Here is a 19,494-nt window from a genome sequence, read left to right on the forward strand (position 1 = left end):
GGATATGGGTCTGTAGTGTCCTTTTTCGTCCTGTCTTTATCTGGTTTTGCCATTAGGGTGATGCTGACCTCATGAAATGCATTGGCAAATACTCCCTTGTCTATTTTGTTGAGAGTGTGTATAGGGTTGTTATTATTTACCTCTTAAATATGTGATAGAATTAATCAGTGAAGCCATCTGGGCCTGGGTTTTTCTTTGTAGGAGTTTTTTGTTTTATTATTTGTTTGTTGTTTTTTGTGATAGACTCCAATTTTTAATAGGTATGGAGCCAATCAAAGTTTTTAAATTTCTTCTTTTATTAGTTTTTGGTAATTTCCATCTTTTAAGAAGTCTCTTCACATTATCAAGATTACTGAATCTATCAGCACTTATTTGTTCATAATATTCCCTTATTATGTATAGTGATGTCTTCAGTCCATGTCTTTTATGGTAATTTGTGTCTTCTCTGCTTTTTTTCTTTTTTTGCTTTTTTGAGCTAGGGGTTTATCAGTTATGTTTTCAATTCTTTGTTGTTCACTGTATTATTCAGTGTCTGCCTTCAAAATGATATGCTATTTAGCATATAATTTAAGAGCCTCTAGTTTGTAGTGCGATTTTTTTCACATCTTTTAAGCTTGAAATTTGCTTGTCCATTTATCTAAGTATTTAATTGTGTTTCATTTGTATTTTCTTCTAATTTTTATAGTATGACTTTTTAAGTGTACTCTATTTATTGAGAACTTATTTTGGTAGGTAACATGAGTATTTAAACAGAATTCTTTCCCATTTACTCTTACATGCTTTATTAAGTGTTTTTCTTTCCTCATAAAACTGCTTTGCCTAGCATAGCAGCTTTATAATGTCTGTTTTAAAACAAAATAATTTTAGAGACTATCCTTAGAAATGTAATGATTATAAAATGCTTGGATTTGAAAATTGTACATCTTTCCAGTATTTTTGCATTTGTATCTCAGTTCATCTCCTGCATGTTTTCATTTGGATCTCAAAATTTGAAACTGTTTTGTGCCATTTTCATAAATTTGGTCTGACTTAGTAAAGCATCGTTTATGTCGTGGTGCTAAGGCTCAAATCGGCCAAGTTTGAAGGACAGTTTGGATGATGCAAGTAGCATTCATGAGTGGAGACAGCACGCCGGAGCCTTACGAGCATCCTGATGCCAACATTGACCTGTCATGGGGCGGAGGGCATGTGCCTGCCCTTCTCAGAACCTTAGTCTGCACGTCTGCAAAATACAGATGAGAAGAGGAGCCCGTGCCTAGAGTTGTGACAGTCAAGGGAGTGAGCGCATGGAAAGCTTTTCACACTCTGTATGGTGGGAAGAACGTGCTCAGTAAAAAAAGTTGTCAATGTTAATGTATGTACCAAGCAGGTCAACTCACTACCTTTTCTGTCCCCCATTTGTTGTTCATCTTTAGTACTTTAGGGTACAACTGTGGGGGAAGTGTGGGCGTAGTTTAAGTAGGACAAGTAGTCATGGCATTGATCCAAAGAAACTTAGGAATGTTTAGGGCGAAAACTGAGATATGCACAACATAGACTAATTATATTCACGAAAGCAGCTGGAGGAACGCTTGTGGAGTGTGTACTTTAAGAAGTCTACAATAACAAGCTTATTTACTTAGTTGCTTCCTTCTTTGCCTTTCAGTTGAATACAGTTTTTTCAGATGTTACTATAAAGGGCAGTGGTCTTTGGGGAGGACTTTGTGGAACTTCCCCTCCAAAAAGGGGATTTAAATATTATATTTTGGTAAATTCTTATCTTAGAAGTCCAATGAAGCTGGCCTGGGGCAGTGGCATGCCAGAAAGGACTTGTACCTGCTTGAAAGCACTGATGGTTAAATTTTCAAGAATTCTAAAAGCACAGCCACTAATAGAAATTTTGTTACATAAACATTTGATTATACTTAAAACAAAAGTGATAAATATTTAGAATGCATCACTATTTCAGTAATATTGATGTGCTTAGGCCCTTCCTGTCTGTTTTATGTGCTTCGTGGTATGCTCTTACACATCCCTTCCCGGGCCACGTTTAGTGATGTGCTGATAGATGGAAGTTAGCCATGGCGCAGGTACTTACTCCATGGAAACCCACGAATGGTACGTTTTGGAGAGCCAGTTGTCAAGCATTTATGAGCCCAGTGCTGGCCACAGGCAAAGGTGGTTTCTCGCTCCAAGTGTGTCTTAGGTTTCTGCAGTGATGACTTCTAGAATATACCACAGATGTCCCTTAAGTGCTTAGAGCCATTCTTCTGTCATTTTCAGACATTCCATCTTTTTCTATGTATCTAGTACATGAGGGACATTTTTTTTAGTTGAAGTGAAGGGTCTTGTCAGCTCTGATGGACAGAGGTCATGGCGAACTGCTTCAGAATGGTGAGAATGTTGGTACAAACGAATCACTTGGTTTCAGCAATCTGTACCTATTACCTTACAACAGTTTAAAACTAAATATCGTATTTCCTTCTTAGACCCTGTGCCATGGTGGCCCCCGACACTGAGCTCATCTGTGAAATCATGTTAGTTGCAGAAGGCTTTGAAGCCGCGCGTTCACTAGCCCGCAAGTTCGTGACCTTGTACACGCTCTGCAGGGGGCTTCTCTCCAAGCAGGTGAGCCGCCTTTTGTTCCCTTTCCTAGGTTTTTACATCCCATTAAAACCGATTTTGGAAGATAGATGCCGGGTACCTTATCAGCCACTGTACAGTGAGACCTTTTAGAGGAATTTGGTATTTTCCATACAATTTTGAAAATATTTTAGGATTTGTAATATTTCTGTCTGATTTAAAAATGAGACATTTTAAGTTGACTGTTTCATTGGTACTACATACAGTTATTATCACTGGGCTCTGTGATTGTCTTTAACCCTCACCAAGGCTATCATTATTGGTGGAATTTTATGATGTCTGCTTTGTTGGTGAGACTATTATTTTCTAGTGAGAGACGGCAGGAGTGTTTATAGGAGTCAGAAGAGGTAAGAACCCCTTTAGAGACGTTAAATGAAAAATTTTCTCATTTGGTGATAATCCTTTATTTGAAGGTGGGTTTTTTGTGTATTTCTTTTTATGTTTGCTCTACAGTTCCCTAGTCTCTGAAGGGGGTCAGACTTCTCCTCTACTCTCTTCACTAGCCTTTTGGTGTTTGTTTTTGTTTTGGTTTTTGGTTTGAGTATAGCCGGCGCTCAGTGATGTTAGTGTGTACAGCACTCCGGTGGGACATGCCTGCATGTCATGTGGTGCTTTCCATGAGCGTGGCTCACGTCTGTCACCGCACAAAACTGTTCCAGTACCATTGACTGTATTTCCTGTGCTGTGCCTTTTATTCCTGTCCCGTCACGAGCTTCTTGTTATTTCACTGTGGTTGCTGCCGAGCTACAAAAATTACATACGTATCAGCCTCATTATTTTTAAATTCAGGTTTGTGGTCACCTTTGACTTCAGTCTTTCGATGACCTTTTGTTAATTCCTGGTGACATTATTTTGCAGCTTTCCCGGCATGAAAGTATTAAAATGCCACCGTTAGAATCACATAGTTACCTGTACTCACAGAAGGACTCATTTTGAATTGCCTGTTGTGGAGGTGGGATTTGGAATCTGAGAGAGAAATTCATGTTGTCCTTTTAATGACTGTAAATTGGCCTTCTTGGGGAGGGGCAAATCATAGCAAATTTAATAACAGGAAAAATGTTGATGGCAGTGTTACATGCAGAAATGGCATACCAAGCTAGATATGATCTACAACTTGGATTTGTTTTACACTTTAGACTGTGTATGTTGTATAAAATGGGAAAGACATGGTGATTTTTAATTTTTGACTCTGGGTAATAATACTGTGAGTGTTTCTAATTTTCCTCCTTGTTTGTAGTACCCTTTTTATTTTTTCAAGGAGTTCATTTTGTTATGGGCAGAAGTCCAAAGAAAACAATGTCGCTGAACCCGGGTAATAGAGTTGCAATCGCTTCCATCCCCAGTAGTAATATTTAGACACTGAGTGAGCACTGACTGTGTCCAAGTCACATGTTTGTTGATGAGGAGGGTAAACGTGAACAAATGAAGCCAGCACACTCAGGTTTCCGAGTTCAGAGAACTTCCGAGATTGAGTTTCCATGAGATAAAAATCAGAAGAACATGCAGGAGGAGATGATGATAGTTTCAAGGAAGATTAGGTCTAAGAGGGAGGCCCTGGGAGTAAAGGTAGAATAGGCGAGGAGAGCATTCTCCAACTCGAGGACGTCACTGGGGGATGAGGAAAGGCAACGAGGCCACGAGAGAGCGCCCAGTTATAAGTACAGATGCTGACACTTTTCACTGTAGAGATTTGAGAAGAACCTGTGGATGGTTTGCATGGATGAACTGGCAGAATGAAAACAGTGAGGACTGTTACAGTAGTATTTGGATTTACGTGTTGAGATGGGTCACCAACTCGTCTTCAGCTGTTTCCAGAGTTCCTTCTGCCCACCCCCGTCCTGTCATGTTCGTACTGCACGGGCAGAGCCCCTCCCCAGTCTCTCTGACTTCCACACTCCAGTGCTCCCCCTTTTCTTCTCTCCTCAAGCACTCGTCCTTTTCTGTTCATGGCTCTCAAATGAGTTTTTACCAGGACCCACAGCAAAAAATACTCCTTCTGTTGAGACTCAGGACCCACCCTGTGTGTCGTATGCACTGCTGAAACAACAGTTTTCACCTAACACGTCTTGCCCTTCTTATTTGCAACTTATTATGGTATTTTTCACCCCAGTCTCTTCTGTTCTCTTACCAGCAGAAGTGATGGGCAAGACCTACTAAATTGGTTTTACTATTCACTAATGGATTGAAGGACATATTTATCCGGGGATATATTGTTTCACTGCTCACAAAGCATTTTATTCTTCCAACAGCCTTGTAAAGTGGTTAGATCCTTTTATGTGCATTTTTATAGATGTTGCTACTTGGAGAGGGTGATGGTTTTCCCACAGGCACTGTTGAGAGAGATTCGAGAGAAGGTCGTCACTCTGTGGGTGGTAGATGAAAGGCAAAAGGGGGCAATCTGTTAATTCAGGGTCCCTTTACTGAGCACCTGTCCTGTGCGGTGTGCCGTGTTGGGGCCCACAAGCCAAAAGGAGGTAGATCTGTCCTGTGTTCTCCAGGAGCCCAGAGCCTGTGAAAGGAATCTGCTGTTGGGTTTATGTGAAACTCTGAAAGCAGAAGTACTGTTATATCCCTGAATGTTAATAATACGGTTTGGACTGTATTAAATGCCAGCGTTGGGGCTGGAGCGTTTGAGCAATTAAGAGGCAGAGTAATTAGGGCAAGTAGAGATCTGGGCCGGGGAGGGTGGACTCACAGGGTTATCTGTTGAAGTAGAACTGGAGAAATATGCCATGTTTAGGAGTGAAAATGTGCAAGTAGTTAGCTCCTGAGTTAGCAGGTTACCGGGAGGAGAGCAGGGAGGAAGGATGGCGCCTTGGGCTCGCTGCATCTCCATGCTGTGGGAGGAAGAGGTCTGCTGACGGAGGCAGAGAATCAGGACAAAGAGGGGGAGGATGCTGAAGGGACATGGTTTTACAGATTGGAAGAGAAGAGGAAAAGGATACTTTACATCATTAAAGCATGGATTTATCGGAACTCTTTTCTTACAGCTTTTGGCTTTACCTCTGGAATGAGAAGCTTATTCTCTTATAAAAATTTTTGAGAAAAATGTAACCTATGTTTTGATTTTTAGGATCATTATGATTGGGGACTTCGTGCTATTAAATCTGTCTTGGTTGTAGCCGGCTCCCTGAAGCGAGGAGATAAAAATAGACCCGAAGATCAGGTACCGCAGTGCGAACGTGGTTTTGTGGAGTGGGGTGGCTAACAGCTTCACAGAGATGGAAGTACATACCTGGATGGTGGGCCATGCCTAGGGCAACTTTTATGTGTTTTTATTTTTTTAATTAATTTTTACACTTATTTATTTTGAGAGAGACAGAGGCAGCATGAATTGGGGAGAGACAGGGAGAGAGGAGAGAATATCCCAACCAGGCCCAACCTGGGGCTCAAACTCCTGAAACCATGAGATCATGCCCTGAGCCGAAGCCAAGAGTCAGATGGTTAGCCAACTGAGCCACCCCAGGCGCCTCAGCATGGAGCAACTTTTAAGAAATATAATCTCTCGTTTCCATGTAGAATATTTTGAGGACTGGCATTTCTTACATTATGAAGAAAAAGTATCCTTGAGTATAAGGCTATGAATACAGGAGAGAAAAATGTGACTTTATAAGTGCTTTTGAAATATCAGCTACAAAAAATATTTTGGCAGTCATAATCAAATCGGTAGTCACTGGTTGATTTCCTCTGAGGGACATTTAGAAAATCTGATTGAGTTGGGATAATAATCCTGAAGCGTCAGTGCAAACATAACCTAATGGCACGTAGTATGCTCACTTCATGGGATGTGAGATGAGCATGGAGAACGGAACGGGAAGAACGATCGCCTGACGCCAGGGAGACGCGCAGGTGCTTATTCACAGCTGCTGGGCGAGTGTTCTAGCCCTGCCGGGGAGAAACAGTAACAGCCTTTTCCTCTAAAATTTTTAAAGCGTTTTTTCTTTACTGAATAGTGAGAACAGTGGATATACAGCACTATGTGTATTTCCCGTATGACTTGAGAAGTTGAAGAAGAAAATCTATGAATTTCTTTTCATGAGAAAGGATACTTAGATGATTTTCTACTTCTGGAATACTTTTTTTTCCCCTCAGTCATAATTCACGATTAGCTCAGGATTTTCTTGCATTTTTTTTCTGTTATTGTTGTTGTCAGATCGCTTACCTCTTCCTGATGTTTAAGTTACTCCTTTTAAAATTGGAAGCCCACGTCCGTTTTCAGCCAATGCAGAGCAAATACCCAAATGAAAAATGGTTTAGTTTATTATTTGGAGGTTCTTAGAGACTCTCTTTCAACAAAATGATCTGATGGGCCTGGTTAATTTATATCCTGGAGCTTGAGGATTAAGGAGAGAAGGGCCTCAGATGCTTTGTCAAGGTCAAAGCAGATTGTTGCAGGAATAGGGCTTCCTGGCCGACCTGAGTCTGAGGTTGGTCTGTGATGTCAGCAGAGCCTTCTCGTGCGCTGATATAAGCACTTCCAGGCTTTTAGCCTGCCCACAGATAGAATGCCATCCGAACAGAGACCAGTATCAATAGCCCATGCTTTAGATGTAAGGCTTAAAAATACCACCTTTAGTTCTGAAGATGTTTGCTGCACCTTGTATTGGCTGTTTAAGTACAGTGTTTTCTTCCCAGGTGCTCATGAGAGCATTAAGGGACTTCAATATGCCTAAAATAGTGACAGACGACATCCCCGTGTTTTTGGGCCTGGTTGGTGACCTGTTTCCAGCTCTGGACATTCCCCGGAGGGGAGCGCCGCACTTGGAGCAGACCATCCGGCAGTCGGCCGTGCAGCGCCACCTGCAGCCCGAGGAGAGCTTCATCCTTAAAGTAAATGGCGCCTGTGCTTTTCCCTGCAGCTCTTGAGATTTTCAGCGAGAATTACTGTATTTAAGTGATCGTTACCCAAAACATCAACTCACTTACTACACTGACCCCTATAATCTTAATATATTCTTTAAAGCATTCCAATCTAACATGCTTTACTAAATAATTATTGTGGAGTTCCATTCTGTGAGAAGGAGCAGAGGATTGAGTCTTGTTTTATTCTTTGTTTTATTTATTTATTTTTAAAATTTATTTATTTTGAGAGAAGAGAACATCAGTTGGGGAGGGGAGGACAGAGAGGAAGAAAGAGAGAATCCCAAACAGGCTCTGCGCTGGCAGCACAGAACCTGATGCAGGGCTTGAACTCACGAAGCATGAGATCATGACCTGAGCCAAAACCAGAGTTAGATGCCTGATCTCCTGGGCCATCCAGGCACCCTTGATTAAGTCATGGTTTTCAATGTAAGCCTACTTCTCATTAGTTGATAAAATTTCTTGGTTGCTCTTGGTGACGTGCATCAAAAATTAATGTTGCTCTCTTTTCTCTCCATCTTTGAGAACATGGGAAGCAAATCAAGAGCACATGCTTTTAATGGGGAAAGAAGTGTCTATGTGTGTGACATCTGGTTGTGCACGTTCACTTTGGGTTTAGTAAATATCTGGACATTAAAATACACATATTTTAAAGGAAATAAGCCATTACTCACTTGTCAGTGATTAGCCCTGTATGGTGTTTGCCCCACACGTCATGAAGACTCCCTGATCTTGTGAGGAATTCCTACCACATACCGAGTGCTGATCTGTACTTCGCTCCTGCCCGTGTCGGTGCCTCACCGAGTCCTGGTGTTTCCTCACTCTCACTCCCACGTCGTACTTGGGGAGATCCAGGAGGAGCTGTAGTTGTCATCTATTTTAACTTTCCTGGGACATAATTTTGTAAGCGGGAGCTGGCTTGAGTTGTAAGGAAAGAATGAAACAAAAATGGGCAGGGCTTCTTTGTTTGTTTCTTGTTTTGTTTTCCAATCCCCGACTCATGACAGGAACCGTTGACTGACTGTTTGGTCTGCAGGTGGTCCAGCTCGAGGAACTGTTGGCCGTGCGGCACTCGGTGTTTGTGGTTGGAAATGCGGGCACAGGAAAGAGTGAGGTATGGTAAATTGCCTGCTACTTTTCAGCCAGACAAGGAACGAATTTTGGCCGGATGTATTTTCAATTCTGAGAGTTCCCCTTCATTGAAGTGCCCCATAATTTTGAGCTAGAATGTGAGACTCTAATACTGCCTTTTGATCAATTGTCACTTTTTTTTTCCCCCGTATTGGGGCAGGGAGAAGGTAACAAATAGAATCTTCTGTTCAAATGGGAAAAGCTGTGAGAATATGGGGCTTTCCATATTTATGAAATCTACTTTTCTTTTTCCTCTCTCCCAAGTTACTTTAGATTCTCCTTCCCATATCACTAAGAATAACCCAAATTTTTTCCTCTGATACTTGCTCAGAAATAGAGCCCTCGATAGGGGCAAAAGAAAACAAAAAGACAGCCAAACCCACACTGTGGGGGTCCCTATTCTGTGTTACACTTGGTGTATTATATGTGATTTACTGGGCACGGTGATGATACACTCTGAGTGTTGTTATCGTCATTTTTACTTCATCGCTTGATTTTGTTTGGTTCCCCTGACGTTCCTGGCAACATACTTATTTTCTTGGTTGGCAGACGCTGTATGCAGAATTGCATGCATTTTACTTCAGGGTGCTTGAGTATAATATAAACATATTTAGTAACCAAAGACTAAAAAGAATCCAAGCGGGCACATGAGGTTTTAGAGCATGGGTGTGTATAGAACTTGCCAGTGTGTAGATCGGAACGCAAACGGGAACTATGGGAAAGGGCGGCCCAGTATAGGGATTTTCTAGTGAAAAATGTAATAATTGAGATATTAAAGTAGATAAGTGATAGACCTGTAATTATTGTGTTAGAGTAAGTTTCAGATGTGGGCCATGGTTCAGAGAAGGATAAAATTAAATTCTATAATTTCCAGTAGATTAATGGTTTCTAAAAATATAAGCTTAGTATTCCTAAGGCATTCAATTTCTTTCATCTCCTCTTCACTGATTGTGTTCTAGCCAACCTTCACTTGAGCTGATAGGACCCACACAGCTCAGGCCACGTTACTTAGCAACTCTTAGTCTTCCGCAATGTTTGGTCATTGTTTATTAGTCCTTCAAACCCCTGTGAGGAGCTCAGGATGAGAACTATCTAAAATAAAAGCTACAGCTTCTCAGAGAAAGCACAAAGCGTTATCAGGGCCTATATTTAGGTGAACATGGCAGTTAATGAAACCGACATAGAGAAAGCATCGATCCCGTGAATTCTTAGCCTCAAAGCTTCTTGTTCTCCTGTATCTAGATCAGCGCTTCTTGGCTTCATTCACTGTGGACGCTTTGGGTCAGGTAACTCTCTGTCACAGAAGCTGTCCTTGGTGTTCCTTATAGGACACTGAGCAGCGTCCGTGGCTTCTGTTGTATAACATGCCCTCTTTGCCAGGTCTGGGGCATCTCCTGCTGAGCACTGTTGCTCTGGGTCCCTGGGTGTCCAGGCACGTCCAGACGAGCGTCACAGGCCCCACCTGGGACCTTACTAGAAATGCAAATTCTCAGTGCCGTCCTCACCCTCCTGAATGTTAGAAGCTCTGGATTGGGCCCACCCATCTGTGTCTTAACATCCTCTCAGCGATTCTGACGCTTCCTACATAGACGCAGAGTGGATTTTAATAACGTGAACTGGAACACTTGCACACATGGTTAAAAAATCTCAAATGAAAGAGTGACTTCCTCTAGACCACACGGTTCAAAGGATCAGGTGAAGAGGTCCTAAGAGATTGTAGGATTAAATTTTTCAAGATGGGAAGGAAAATGTGCACATAGAAATTTTTTCCCCATCCTTAATACATGCAGAATATGTAGGAACATAAAATGAATAAGGAAAATCCTTTAGAAACAGTTTGCTTCCCATTTGCCTTATAGGAGTATTAATATTCTGAGCTTCCCCCCTCCTTCTTCCCTTCAGATTTTGAGAACACTGAACCGAACATATGTTAACATGAAACAAAAACCTACTTGGAGTGACTTAAACCCCAAAGCGGTGACAACAGATGAACTCTTTGGTTTCATACATCACGCTACTCGAGAATGGAAAGATGGCAAGTAGTATTTCGACTTTACAAGTGCTAAAAATTCCTTCCTTCCTTCCTCCCTCCCTCCCTCCTCCCTTCCTTCCTTCCTTCCTTCCATTTCTCAGCTCTGGCCAATTTCAGTCACAGTTGTAGATTTATTGTGTGTGTGTTGGCATTATTGGAAATATAGCAGCTCATAAGAGCATTTATAACCAGTAGATTAAAACTAGATTTGAATAAGTGGTCAATTTGCATTCAGTGAGTTTGCATGCAGAACTGAGTATTTCATCCCATATCAATTATGTCAGGGCTCCCTATAAACCAGGGAAGAAGTCGTCATGAATGCTTTGGGAGACTTTATAAAGGATCTGATACAAGAACCTGAGTTTCAGGCAGGCACTCTTTTAGGCTCCAGGGACAAAAATTAATGGGACACGTTTGCTGTCCTGAAAGCGTTTCAGACAAGCAGATTCTTTTGTTAAAATTGGTTTTTCCTTCCCATCTCAGTGTGAATGCACCAATCTTGGCATTCATAACGGATACTTTGAGTCCTTTCTCCCTTTCATACCTATATTCAATCTCACAATAAATCCTATAGGCTTTAACTTTCAAACATATATTGTATTCCAGGGCTCCTCACCTTCTCTGCCGCTGTCATTAGCCTGTCCTGTCACCTCTTGCCTGTGTTGGTGCCAGAGTCGCCCACTCTCCTCTCCCTGCAGTTCATTTTCTATCCCGCAGACAGAGGGCGCTCCTGAAAATACTAGTTTTCTGCTTGTGATTTCCAATGGGTTCCATCTCCCTTAGAATCCAACCCTTATCCAAGGTTTACAAGGTCCTCTGTGATTAGATACCCCTTCCCCATCTCTGAGTTCATTTCCTGCTCTGTGCTCTGTTATGATCCGTACACTCTGGTCTCCTTGCTCTTCCTTGAACACGCCATGCGTCTTTCCATCGCGGGGCCTCTAATTTTGATGTTCCCAACATTTGCAACACTATGGGTAATTTATATGTGTTAAGTTGTTGAAGTATCTGGTCAAATGTCACATCAGCAAAGACTTTGCTGGGGGACACCTGGATGGCTTAGTTGGTTAAGCGTCTGACTTCAGTTCAGGTCATGATCTCACAGCTTGTGGGTTCAAGCACCATGTCAGGCTCTGTGCTGACAGCTCGGAGCCTGGAGCCTGCTTCAGATTCTGTGTCTCCCTCTCTCTCTGCCCCTCCTCCACTCACACTCTGTCTCTCTCTCTCTCAAAAATAAGTAAACTTAAAAAATTTAAAAAATTAAAATTTGCTGAGTATCCTTTCTATAGAAGCACACCTCATCATTCTTCACTTTCTTACTGTGTATACACTGTTTCCTAAATTTGTAGGACAAATTTTACTCTTAGCCTTTCTTTTTTTTTTTTTCCCCAAGGACTGTGGCAGGAGGAATAATACTAGTTTATGCTGAAAACCTGTAGAAGGCCTTCAAATCAGTAATCATTAGAAAAGGTTGCTGGCTTCTCATTTTCTTTTTCTTTTTTTTTTTTTAAATGAGTCGTGGTGAGAGTTCTACATACTGTCATTTACTTTTTCACAAAATATTTCACAGAGGAAAAAAAATCCATCCACGTACATGCATCAATACAGTTTTATCATCATAATACTAAATACTTGAGCTTTAAAAAAGTAACTTTTATTGAGTATTAAATATATCATGTAACATACAATACTTACATAAGTAGTGACAGCAAAAAGGACTATGGATTTAAGATGTTTTTATCTTCTCATCTTGTGAAGTACAATGCCAACGACCCAATTTCTCAAAGAATGTATAGCGCCTTTGAATTAGTTTCAAAATTCTATCCTGGGAATAGTGTTCTAGAAAAATGGAGAAAGGTGAAATAGACTAGTGTTTGGCCTATAATAGATACTGAACATATACACACGGAAAAGGATAACGGCTTCCTTTGGTGTAAGTTTTAAGTTGCATGTCTGTTACTCTCTATAAACTCTCACAACTGTTGTTCAGGGAAGCTCCTTCCCCTGTATTTGACATATGGAGAAGCTCCGAGAAGTTAAGGTGCATCCTCATGGAAGTGAAACTTGCCCATCGGGGTGCCTTCTGGGTGGAGCTGAAAACGTTTTACACATATCAGAGGCAGCAAATTTATTTGCTTATTAAAAGAATTTCCTGTAGAAATAAAAGCATTTTAGTTTAGACATAGATAACACTCAATTCCATTATGTATTAGGATCATTTACCCTTAATTTATAGGTCTCTTCTCATCCATTCTGCGAGAACAAGCGAATCTTAAGCATGATGGACCAAAATGGATAGTCCTGGACGGAGATATTGATCCCATGTGGATTGAGTCACTAAACACTGTCATGGATGATAACAAAGTGAGTAATATGTCCGTGATAAACCTTGCACATCACATCTGGAGTGTAGTAAGATTTCTGTTCACTTGTTGATTTAAATACTAGTTTTTAATCATTAAGCCTGATATTCTTTATGAATAAATTGTTCTTTACTATTTTGATATGTGGTACTTTCCTGATAATTCTCTTAATTTCACTGTTAGAGAATTGAAGGGAATGCAGTTTTTCATGCTGCATAAATTTAAGCACTTTTATCTTTTTTTAATTTAAAAAAATGTTTACTTCTTTTTGAGAGAGTGCAAGCAGCAGAGTGGTAGAGAGAGGGGGAACCAAGGATCTGAAGCGAGCTCTAAGCTAACACATACAGTCGGGTGTGGGGCTCGAACTAACAAACCGGGAGATCCTGCCTTGAGCCGAAGTCAGATGTTGACCTGACTGAGCCACCCACGCATCCCAAATTTAACCACCTTTAAAGAGAGTTGGATATTTATCTAAGAACTTAGTTCATACATACCTTGCCATTTTCTAAGAGCCAGGCATAAATTATTACATCTTATCTTTGATTAAGCATGGAATACCTGGATAATAAAAGGATGAGTTTGTGCCCTATGTGAATTGATGAAATGTGGCTATTGAAATTAAGTAGTTCCTATGGCTGCGGAATGCATATAAATGGGTTTCTAAGCATTTTGCCCTGGCTAATCCAGTATTCCCAGCACAAACAAACAGTGATGGTCCGGGTCCCTGAGACACCACTTAAAGTAGCACAGGGTCTTCGGTTAGGATCAGGAGAAAGAAATAGGTAATCATCCAACGTTGCTACAGAGCAGAATTACTCCTCTCCTTAAATTAGCAGTAATTACTGTTTTCTGCCTTAAGACATTGTTCATCATAAAATGTAGGTCTTGAGATCTTGACACTTGCATGAGTTTCTGTAGGGCATTTGATAATTGTGGAATTACAGATTCTAAAGAAAGTTTATTTTTTGCAGGGTCCAGGCCTTTTCATGTAAATCAACTGTTAGAACAAATGTCTTCTTTTCAGTAGTAATTACCAAGGTTGACCTGAGGGGTGCCTGGGTGGCTCAGTCGGTTAAGCGTCCAACTTCGGTCACGTCATGATCTCACAGTTCGTGGGTTCGAGCCCAGCGTTGGGCTCTGTGCTGACATCTAGCTCAGAGCCTGGAGCCTGCTTCGGATTCTGTGTCTCCCCCTCTCTCTCTGCCCCTCCCCTGATCACACTGTCTCTGTCTCTCAAAAATAAATAAATGTTAAAAAAAATTTTTTTAATAAAATAAAGGTTGACCCAAATGGGTCCAGGTTGGTGAGTTGGTTCCTCAAAGGTCAGTGAGCTCTCCTCCAGGAGAAAGTGAGATCTTTATTCAGACTGTATTTCTAACTTGGAAGAGTGAGCTCACTGCTTTTGGCACTTCTACTGGGAATGGGGGTGTGGGGGGGGGAGTACTTGGTGGTGTAACAGTGAGTGAGCACCGTAGCTTTGCCCCGAACCACTGAAGGCTCTTTTATGCTGCGCTGCTCTGTCCAGGTGCTGACCCTGGCCAGCAATGAGCGCATAGCTCTTACTCCCTCCATGAGGCTGCTCTTCGAGATTCATCACTTAAGGACAGCAACGCCGGCTACTGTTTCCAGAGCTGGGATCCTCTATGTGAACCCACAAGATTTGGGCTGGAATCCGTGAGTACTGCTTTTTAATATATATATATATATATATATATGTATGTATTAAAATACACATAACAGAACATTTACCAATTTAATCGTTTTGAAGTGCACAGGGTAGTGGCATTAAATACATTTATATTTTTGGGCAACCATCACCACCATCTACCCCCAAAACTTTTCTCTTCTTCCCAAACTGCAGCCCCGCGCCCCGTTACACCGGAACGCCCCTTCATGGCCTGCCCTCAGTCCCTTTCTCCTTTCAATCTCTCTGAAAATGAATATGCTAGACACCTCTTAAAAAATGGAATTGTCTTTTTGGGATGGGCTTATTTCAGTTAGCATAATGCCTTCATGGTTCATCCATGTTAGCACACGTTCCAGAATCTCCTTCCTTTTTAAGGCTGAATGATGTTCCATTGTGCGTAGATCCCACGTTTTGCTTCTCCATCCTTCTGTTGATAGATACGTGGGCTACTTCTACCCTTTGATTGTTGAGCGTAATTTTTGTGAACATGAGTGTACGGATAGACCTTTGAGTCCCCCGCTGCCGGTTGCTTTGGATATATTCCCACAGGTGGAATTTCCAGTTCATATGGTAACTCTCCTTTTAATTTTAATTTTGAAAAAGTTTTAATGGTTATTTATTTATTTTTTGATACAGAGAACAAGCCAGGGAGGGACAGAATGAGAGGGAGAGAGAAATACCAAGATGCAGTGCTCAAACTTACAAACTGCAAGATCATGACCTGAGCTGAAACCAAGAGTCAGACACTTAACGGACTGAGCCACCCAGGTGCCCCTTATTTTAATTTTTAGAGGAACCACTGCACTGTTTTCCATGGTGGCTGGACCATTTTACATTCCCTCCAACAGTGCACACGGGCTCCAATTTCTGTGCATTCTTACCAGCACTTGTAATTTTCTCTCTTTTTTAATGACAGCCACCCTGATGGGTGTGAAGTGGTGTGTCACTCTGGCTTTGATTTACATTTCCCTAATGATTAGTCATCTTGAGCATCTTTTCATGTGCTTTTTGGCCACTTGCATATTTTCTCTGGAAAATGCTTATTTTAGTCTTTTGCCTATTTTTTAAATGTAGTTTGCTTTTGTTTTTATTGTTAGTATTTCTTTTTTCAGTCTTAGCTATAAAAACTAAAATTTTGTCTGATCATTTGAAGAAAGTATTAGCAAATAAGTTGAAAGCTAATCAAGTAGGCTAATTTAAAGATACTGAAAGGGCTGCCTGGGTGGCTCAGTCAGCTGAGCATCCGACTTCGGCTTAGATCATGACCTCACTGCTGGTCAGTTTAAGCCCCGTGTCGGGCTCTGTACTGACAGTGTGGAGCCTGCTTTGGGTCTTTTGCCCGTTCTCTCTCTGCCCCTCCCCTGCTCATTCTCTCAAAAATAAACATTTAAAAAAATTAAAAATTAAAAAAAAAAGTTTTAAATAAAAATAAATTAGCACTTGTATGGATTTGTCATTTTTAGTTGGACATTACGCTGCTGACACCTCATACCTGCTAAGGACACAGTATTTGTTGAATAAGTAAATACGTAATAAATAATAGTTCTTATGGAGAACTAAGATACAAATATATCCTTTTATGTAAATATGTTAATATTTACATAAATATGTGTGTTCATACTCACACATATCATATTCTTACGTGAGCAGCGGTAATGCTTTGATAAAGAACAGATGGACTGCACCCACTTGCCACCCTTCAAATGCCTACACTTGGTAATTCACCCCGTAAGCACTCCCGCCGGGAGGTGTGGAGACTGTGTCTGGCCTCCGCACATGAGCAGGTGCTCGAGCCCGCTGTGCTGCTGCTGTCAGAATCTTCTGTCCACCCCTCCCCCCGCCACGGCCCCCAGAGGCTGTCCTGTATGGGCCCCTTCAGTGGGCTCCTTGCCCTCTGGTTGGTTTGGCCCATGAGAGGCGCCGGCAGGAAATGAGAGAGGGAGAGAGAAGAGTGAGGTCAGGCTGTTTATTTCCTAGGCTTCTTCCCTGCAGTGTCACATCATGATTACTGTGTCCCTCAAGTGCAGGCCACACCTCCTCTAAAATCTCTCTCTAGGATTTGTCCCTTGCACCTTCTGGTAGTCCTTCGTGCCCTTGTCCCTGCAGGCACAGGTGCACTAACCACTCCTTGGTCATTACCCATGGCACCAAACTTTCCCCTCCAGTTTCCCTGCTCCGTGCCTGCACCTTGGTCAGTGGTCCTCCTGGTCTTCCTGCCCTATTATCCTGACGTGAGGACGACGTCTGTTCCGAGCCATGTGCTTGACTGACACGGGTCTCCAGGCTGCTTTTTCTGGGTGCTGATTTGTTCACTGGAGGTCTCTGCCCTTGGCTCCACAGCAAAGTAGAACTTTTGGGTCCAACAGTGTTTTATTGGATTTGTCTGGGGGAAGCAGTGACTTTTAAAAGTCTGAAATGGAGAGTTCTTCTTGAGCTGATGCGTCCTTTCCCTGGGGAGGATTCAGACTATCTCCTAGGATGTTTTTGTGGGTTTTGGGGGCTGGCTCACAGAGAATCTCTGTTAGCCCTTGACTCCCACATACAGATTGCAGAGGCATTCCTCACACCCCGTTTCCTTCAGGGGACCCCCTCACCCCTCTGGATGTGGTCTGATATCAATCATGAACCTCACGATTCCAAAGGTCTACGTAATTCTGACTTAATAACATTACGTAGAGATTTGTGCTAATAAAAGCTGTCTAAAGCTCTATTTCAAGAAAGACTTTTATCTAGTAAGTCAGTGAGTCTTGCTTGATTAAAAAAGATACCCAATTTACATCCTAAGAAAGTTAAACAACTCTGTCTTCACCATTAGATTTTATTTTTCTGGAGGTTTTTGTTTGTTTGTTTTATCACAATCAGTGGGCAAATTTTAATTTTCATGTATGTCACCACAGAGCCATTGTCCAAAATGATGGGAATCTTCTCTAAAGGATATTTTTACATTTTTATCTTCTACCACTAAAGACTTTAAATTAACTACAAAAAATGGATTTTTCAGATTGGGGGATATACTTTTACACCATATTGGATACGTTACTTCTTTACTTTAATGTAATAATATTAATAATATAACAGCTTTGCATGTATTGACTCATTTAATTCCTAATTGCCTTCTGAAATAGAATTATTAACCCAATTTTCCGAACCAAGATCTTAGGTCTCCATTTCCCCCCAACTTTTAATTTGAACGCATTCAGAACTATAGAAAATTGGAAATGGTGGTAGTACACTGTGCACTTTTTTCCCCACAGTCATCGGTTGTTACTGTTTTACTGTATTTACTTCCTCTCTGAGTGTACACCCACTCTCTGTCATAGGCATAGAGACACATATATTTTTTACTTAGATTTAGTTTTGCTAAATTTTCTGAAAGTAAGTTGGAGACATGAAGCCCCTTCACCACTGAGTACTTGATTATCCCCTAAGAACTAGGTATTTTCCTACATAAGCACAGTACAATTAACATACCTAAGAGATTTAACCTTGATGTGGTATTATCTAATAAAGTGTAATTTTACTTTTAAAAAATTATTTTTAATGTTTGAGAGAGAGCGTGAGTGGGGAAGGAGCAGAGAGAGGGAGGGAGATAGAAGATCTAAAGCAGGGTCTGTGCTGACAGCAGAGAGCCTGATGTGGAACTCGAACTCACGAACCACAAGATAATGACCTGAGCTGAAGTCAGACAGTTAACAGACTAAGCCCCCCAGGGACCCCATAAAGATAAATTTTTTTTCATTTTCTCAGTGAACCAAGAAATTTCTCCTAGAGACTTTTTTTAAGCTAGAATCAAAACAAGGATCATGCATTGCACCTACTTGTCTGCATTTTCTCCTTTAATGTAGAACATACCCCCCCTTTTCTTTCATGATACTTACAGTTTTGAGGGAAACAGGCCAGATACCTTAGAAGAATGACCCATTGGTGGTTGCAAAGTGGTGACTTCCTAATTCATTCATTCTATTTACATACATGAAGTGACTTTTACCTGTAAAAATTTCCTTCTCTTCTTTCCTCCTAAATTCCTCCCTCCCATTTCTCTCTCCCTTCCTTTTTTTTTTCCCTCTCCCTCCCTCCCTCCCCTTCCTTCTTTCTTCATGGGTATCATTTTCTATTCATGGTTTCTTTTAGTTCAGTGGGTTATAATAATTCATTACCATCATCATCCTGGCTAGGTGCGCTCTTTGTCTCCAGTTTCCCAACAAGAACCCCTTCCCGCCAGCCTCTTACATTGTTCTTTTTCTTCTGTCCTTCGAAGTCTTGGAGTGCTTGGCTCTCTGGCTAACCAACATGCTTTCATCTCATTTCATCCTTCCTTTACCCTCACTGGACTTAGTCATTTCTCCAAGGAGCCAGAGGAAACTACTCTTTGTATAAGGAATGGTATTTAGAATCCAGTATATGGTTGTTAGGTGTGCTCACTGCTAGGTCATCGCTCTTAGGCTTTTTCAGTGAACAGAATTAGGAAATCTATTTCTTGAATTCTTATTGTGGGGAATGCTAAGTTATTGTGGATGAAAGAGATGATAAATGTTTTGTTTGTAATACCTTTCTCGGATTCCATTTAAGAACTAAGGGCAGTGCCGTTATCAGGTGGGCTCCTTAGATATTTTGTTTAAATTCACTGAACCATTCTAAAAATTAATTTTATATCCACACTTAACAGACATGGAACATCTGTCAGACAGTGAACGTCCTTAAAATCGTATTAGCCTGTGACTGGCTATAGAAATCAAATACTATTTTCCTTTCCTTCCAAGTCCTAAGTCTACTAGACAAATACTGGACAGTTGATAAAT

The 19,494-nt window shown here is 41.2% G+C and overlaps 1 protein-coding gene across 1 annotated transcript in view; it reads left to right on the forward strand.

Moving 5' to 3' along the window:
* The window catches only part of DNAH11 (dynein axonemal heavy chain 11), a 335,444-nt gene that overhangs the window by 148,485 nt on the left and 167,465 nt on the right, over nt 1-19,494 (forward strand). The window contains 7 exon segments of the mRNA XM_029929863.1: nt 2,469-2,607; nt 5,696-5,788; nt 7,258-7,452; nt 8,519-8,596; nt 10,516-10,652; nt 12,859-13,009; nt 14,534-14,682. Of these exon segments, the coding sequence (XP_029785723.1) occupies nt 2,469-2,607; nt 5,696-5,788; nt 7,258-7,452; nt 8,519-8,596; nt 10,516-10,652; nt 12,859-13,009; nt 14,534-14,682 (942 nt within the window).

Source organism: Suricata suricatta, chromosome 2 (assembly GCF_006229205.1).
Source record: "Suricata suricatta isolate VVHF042 chromosome 2, meerkat_22Aug2017_6uvM2_HiC, whole genome shotgun sequence".
Taxonomy (NCBI): Eukaryota; Metazoa; Chordata; class Mammalia; order Carnivora; family Herpestidae; genus Suricata; species Suricata suricatta.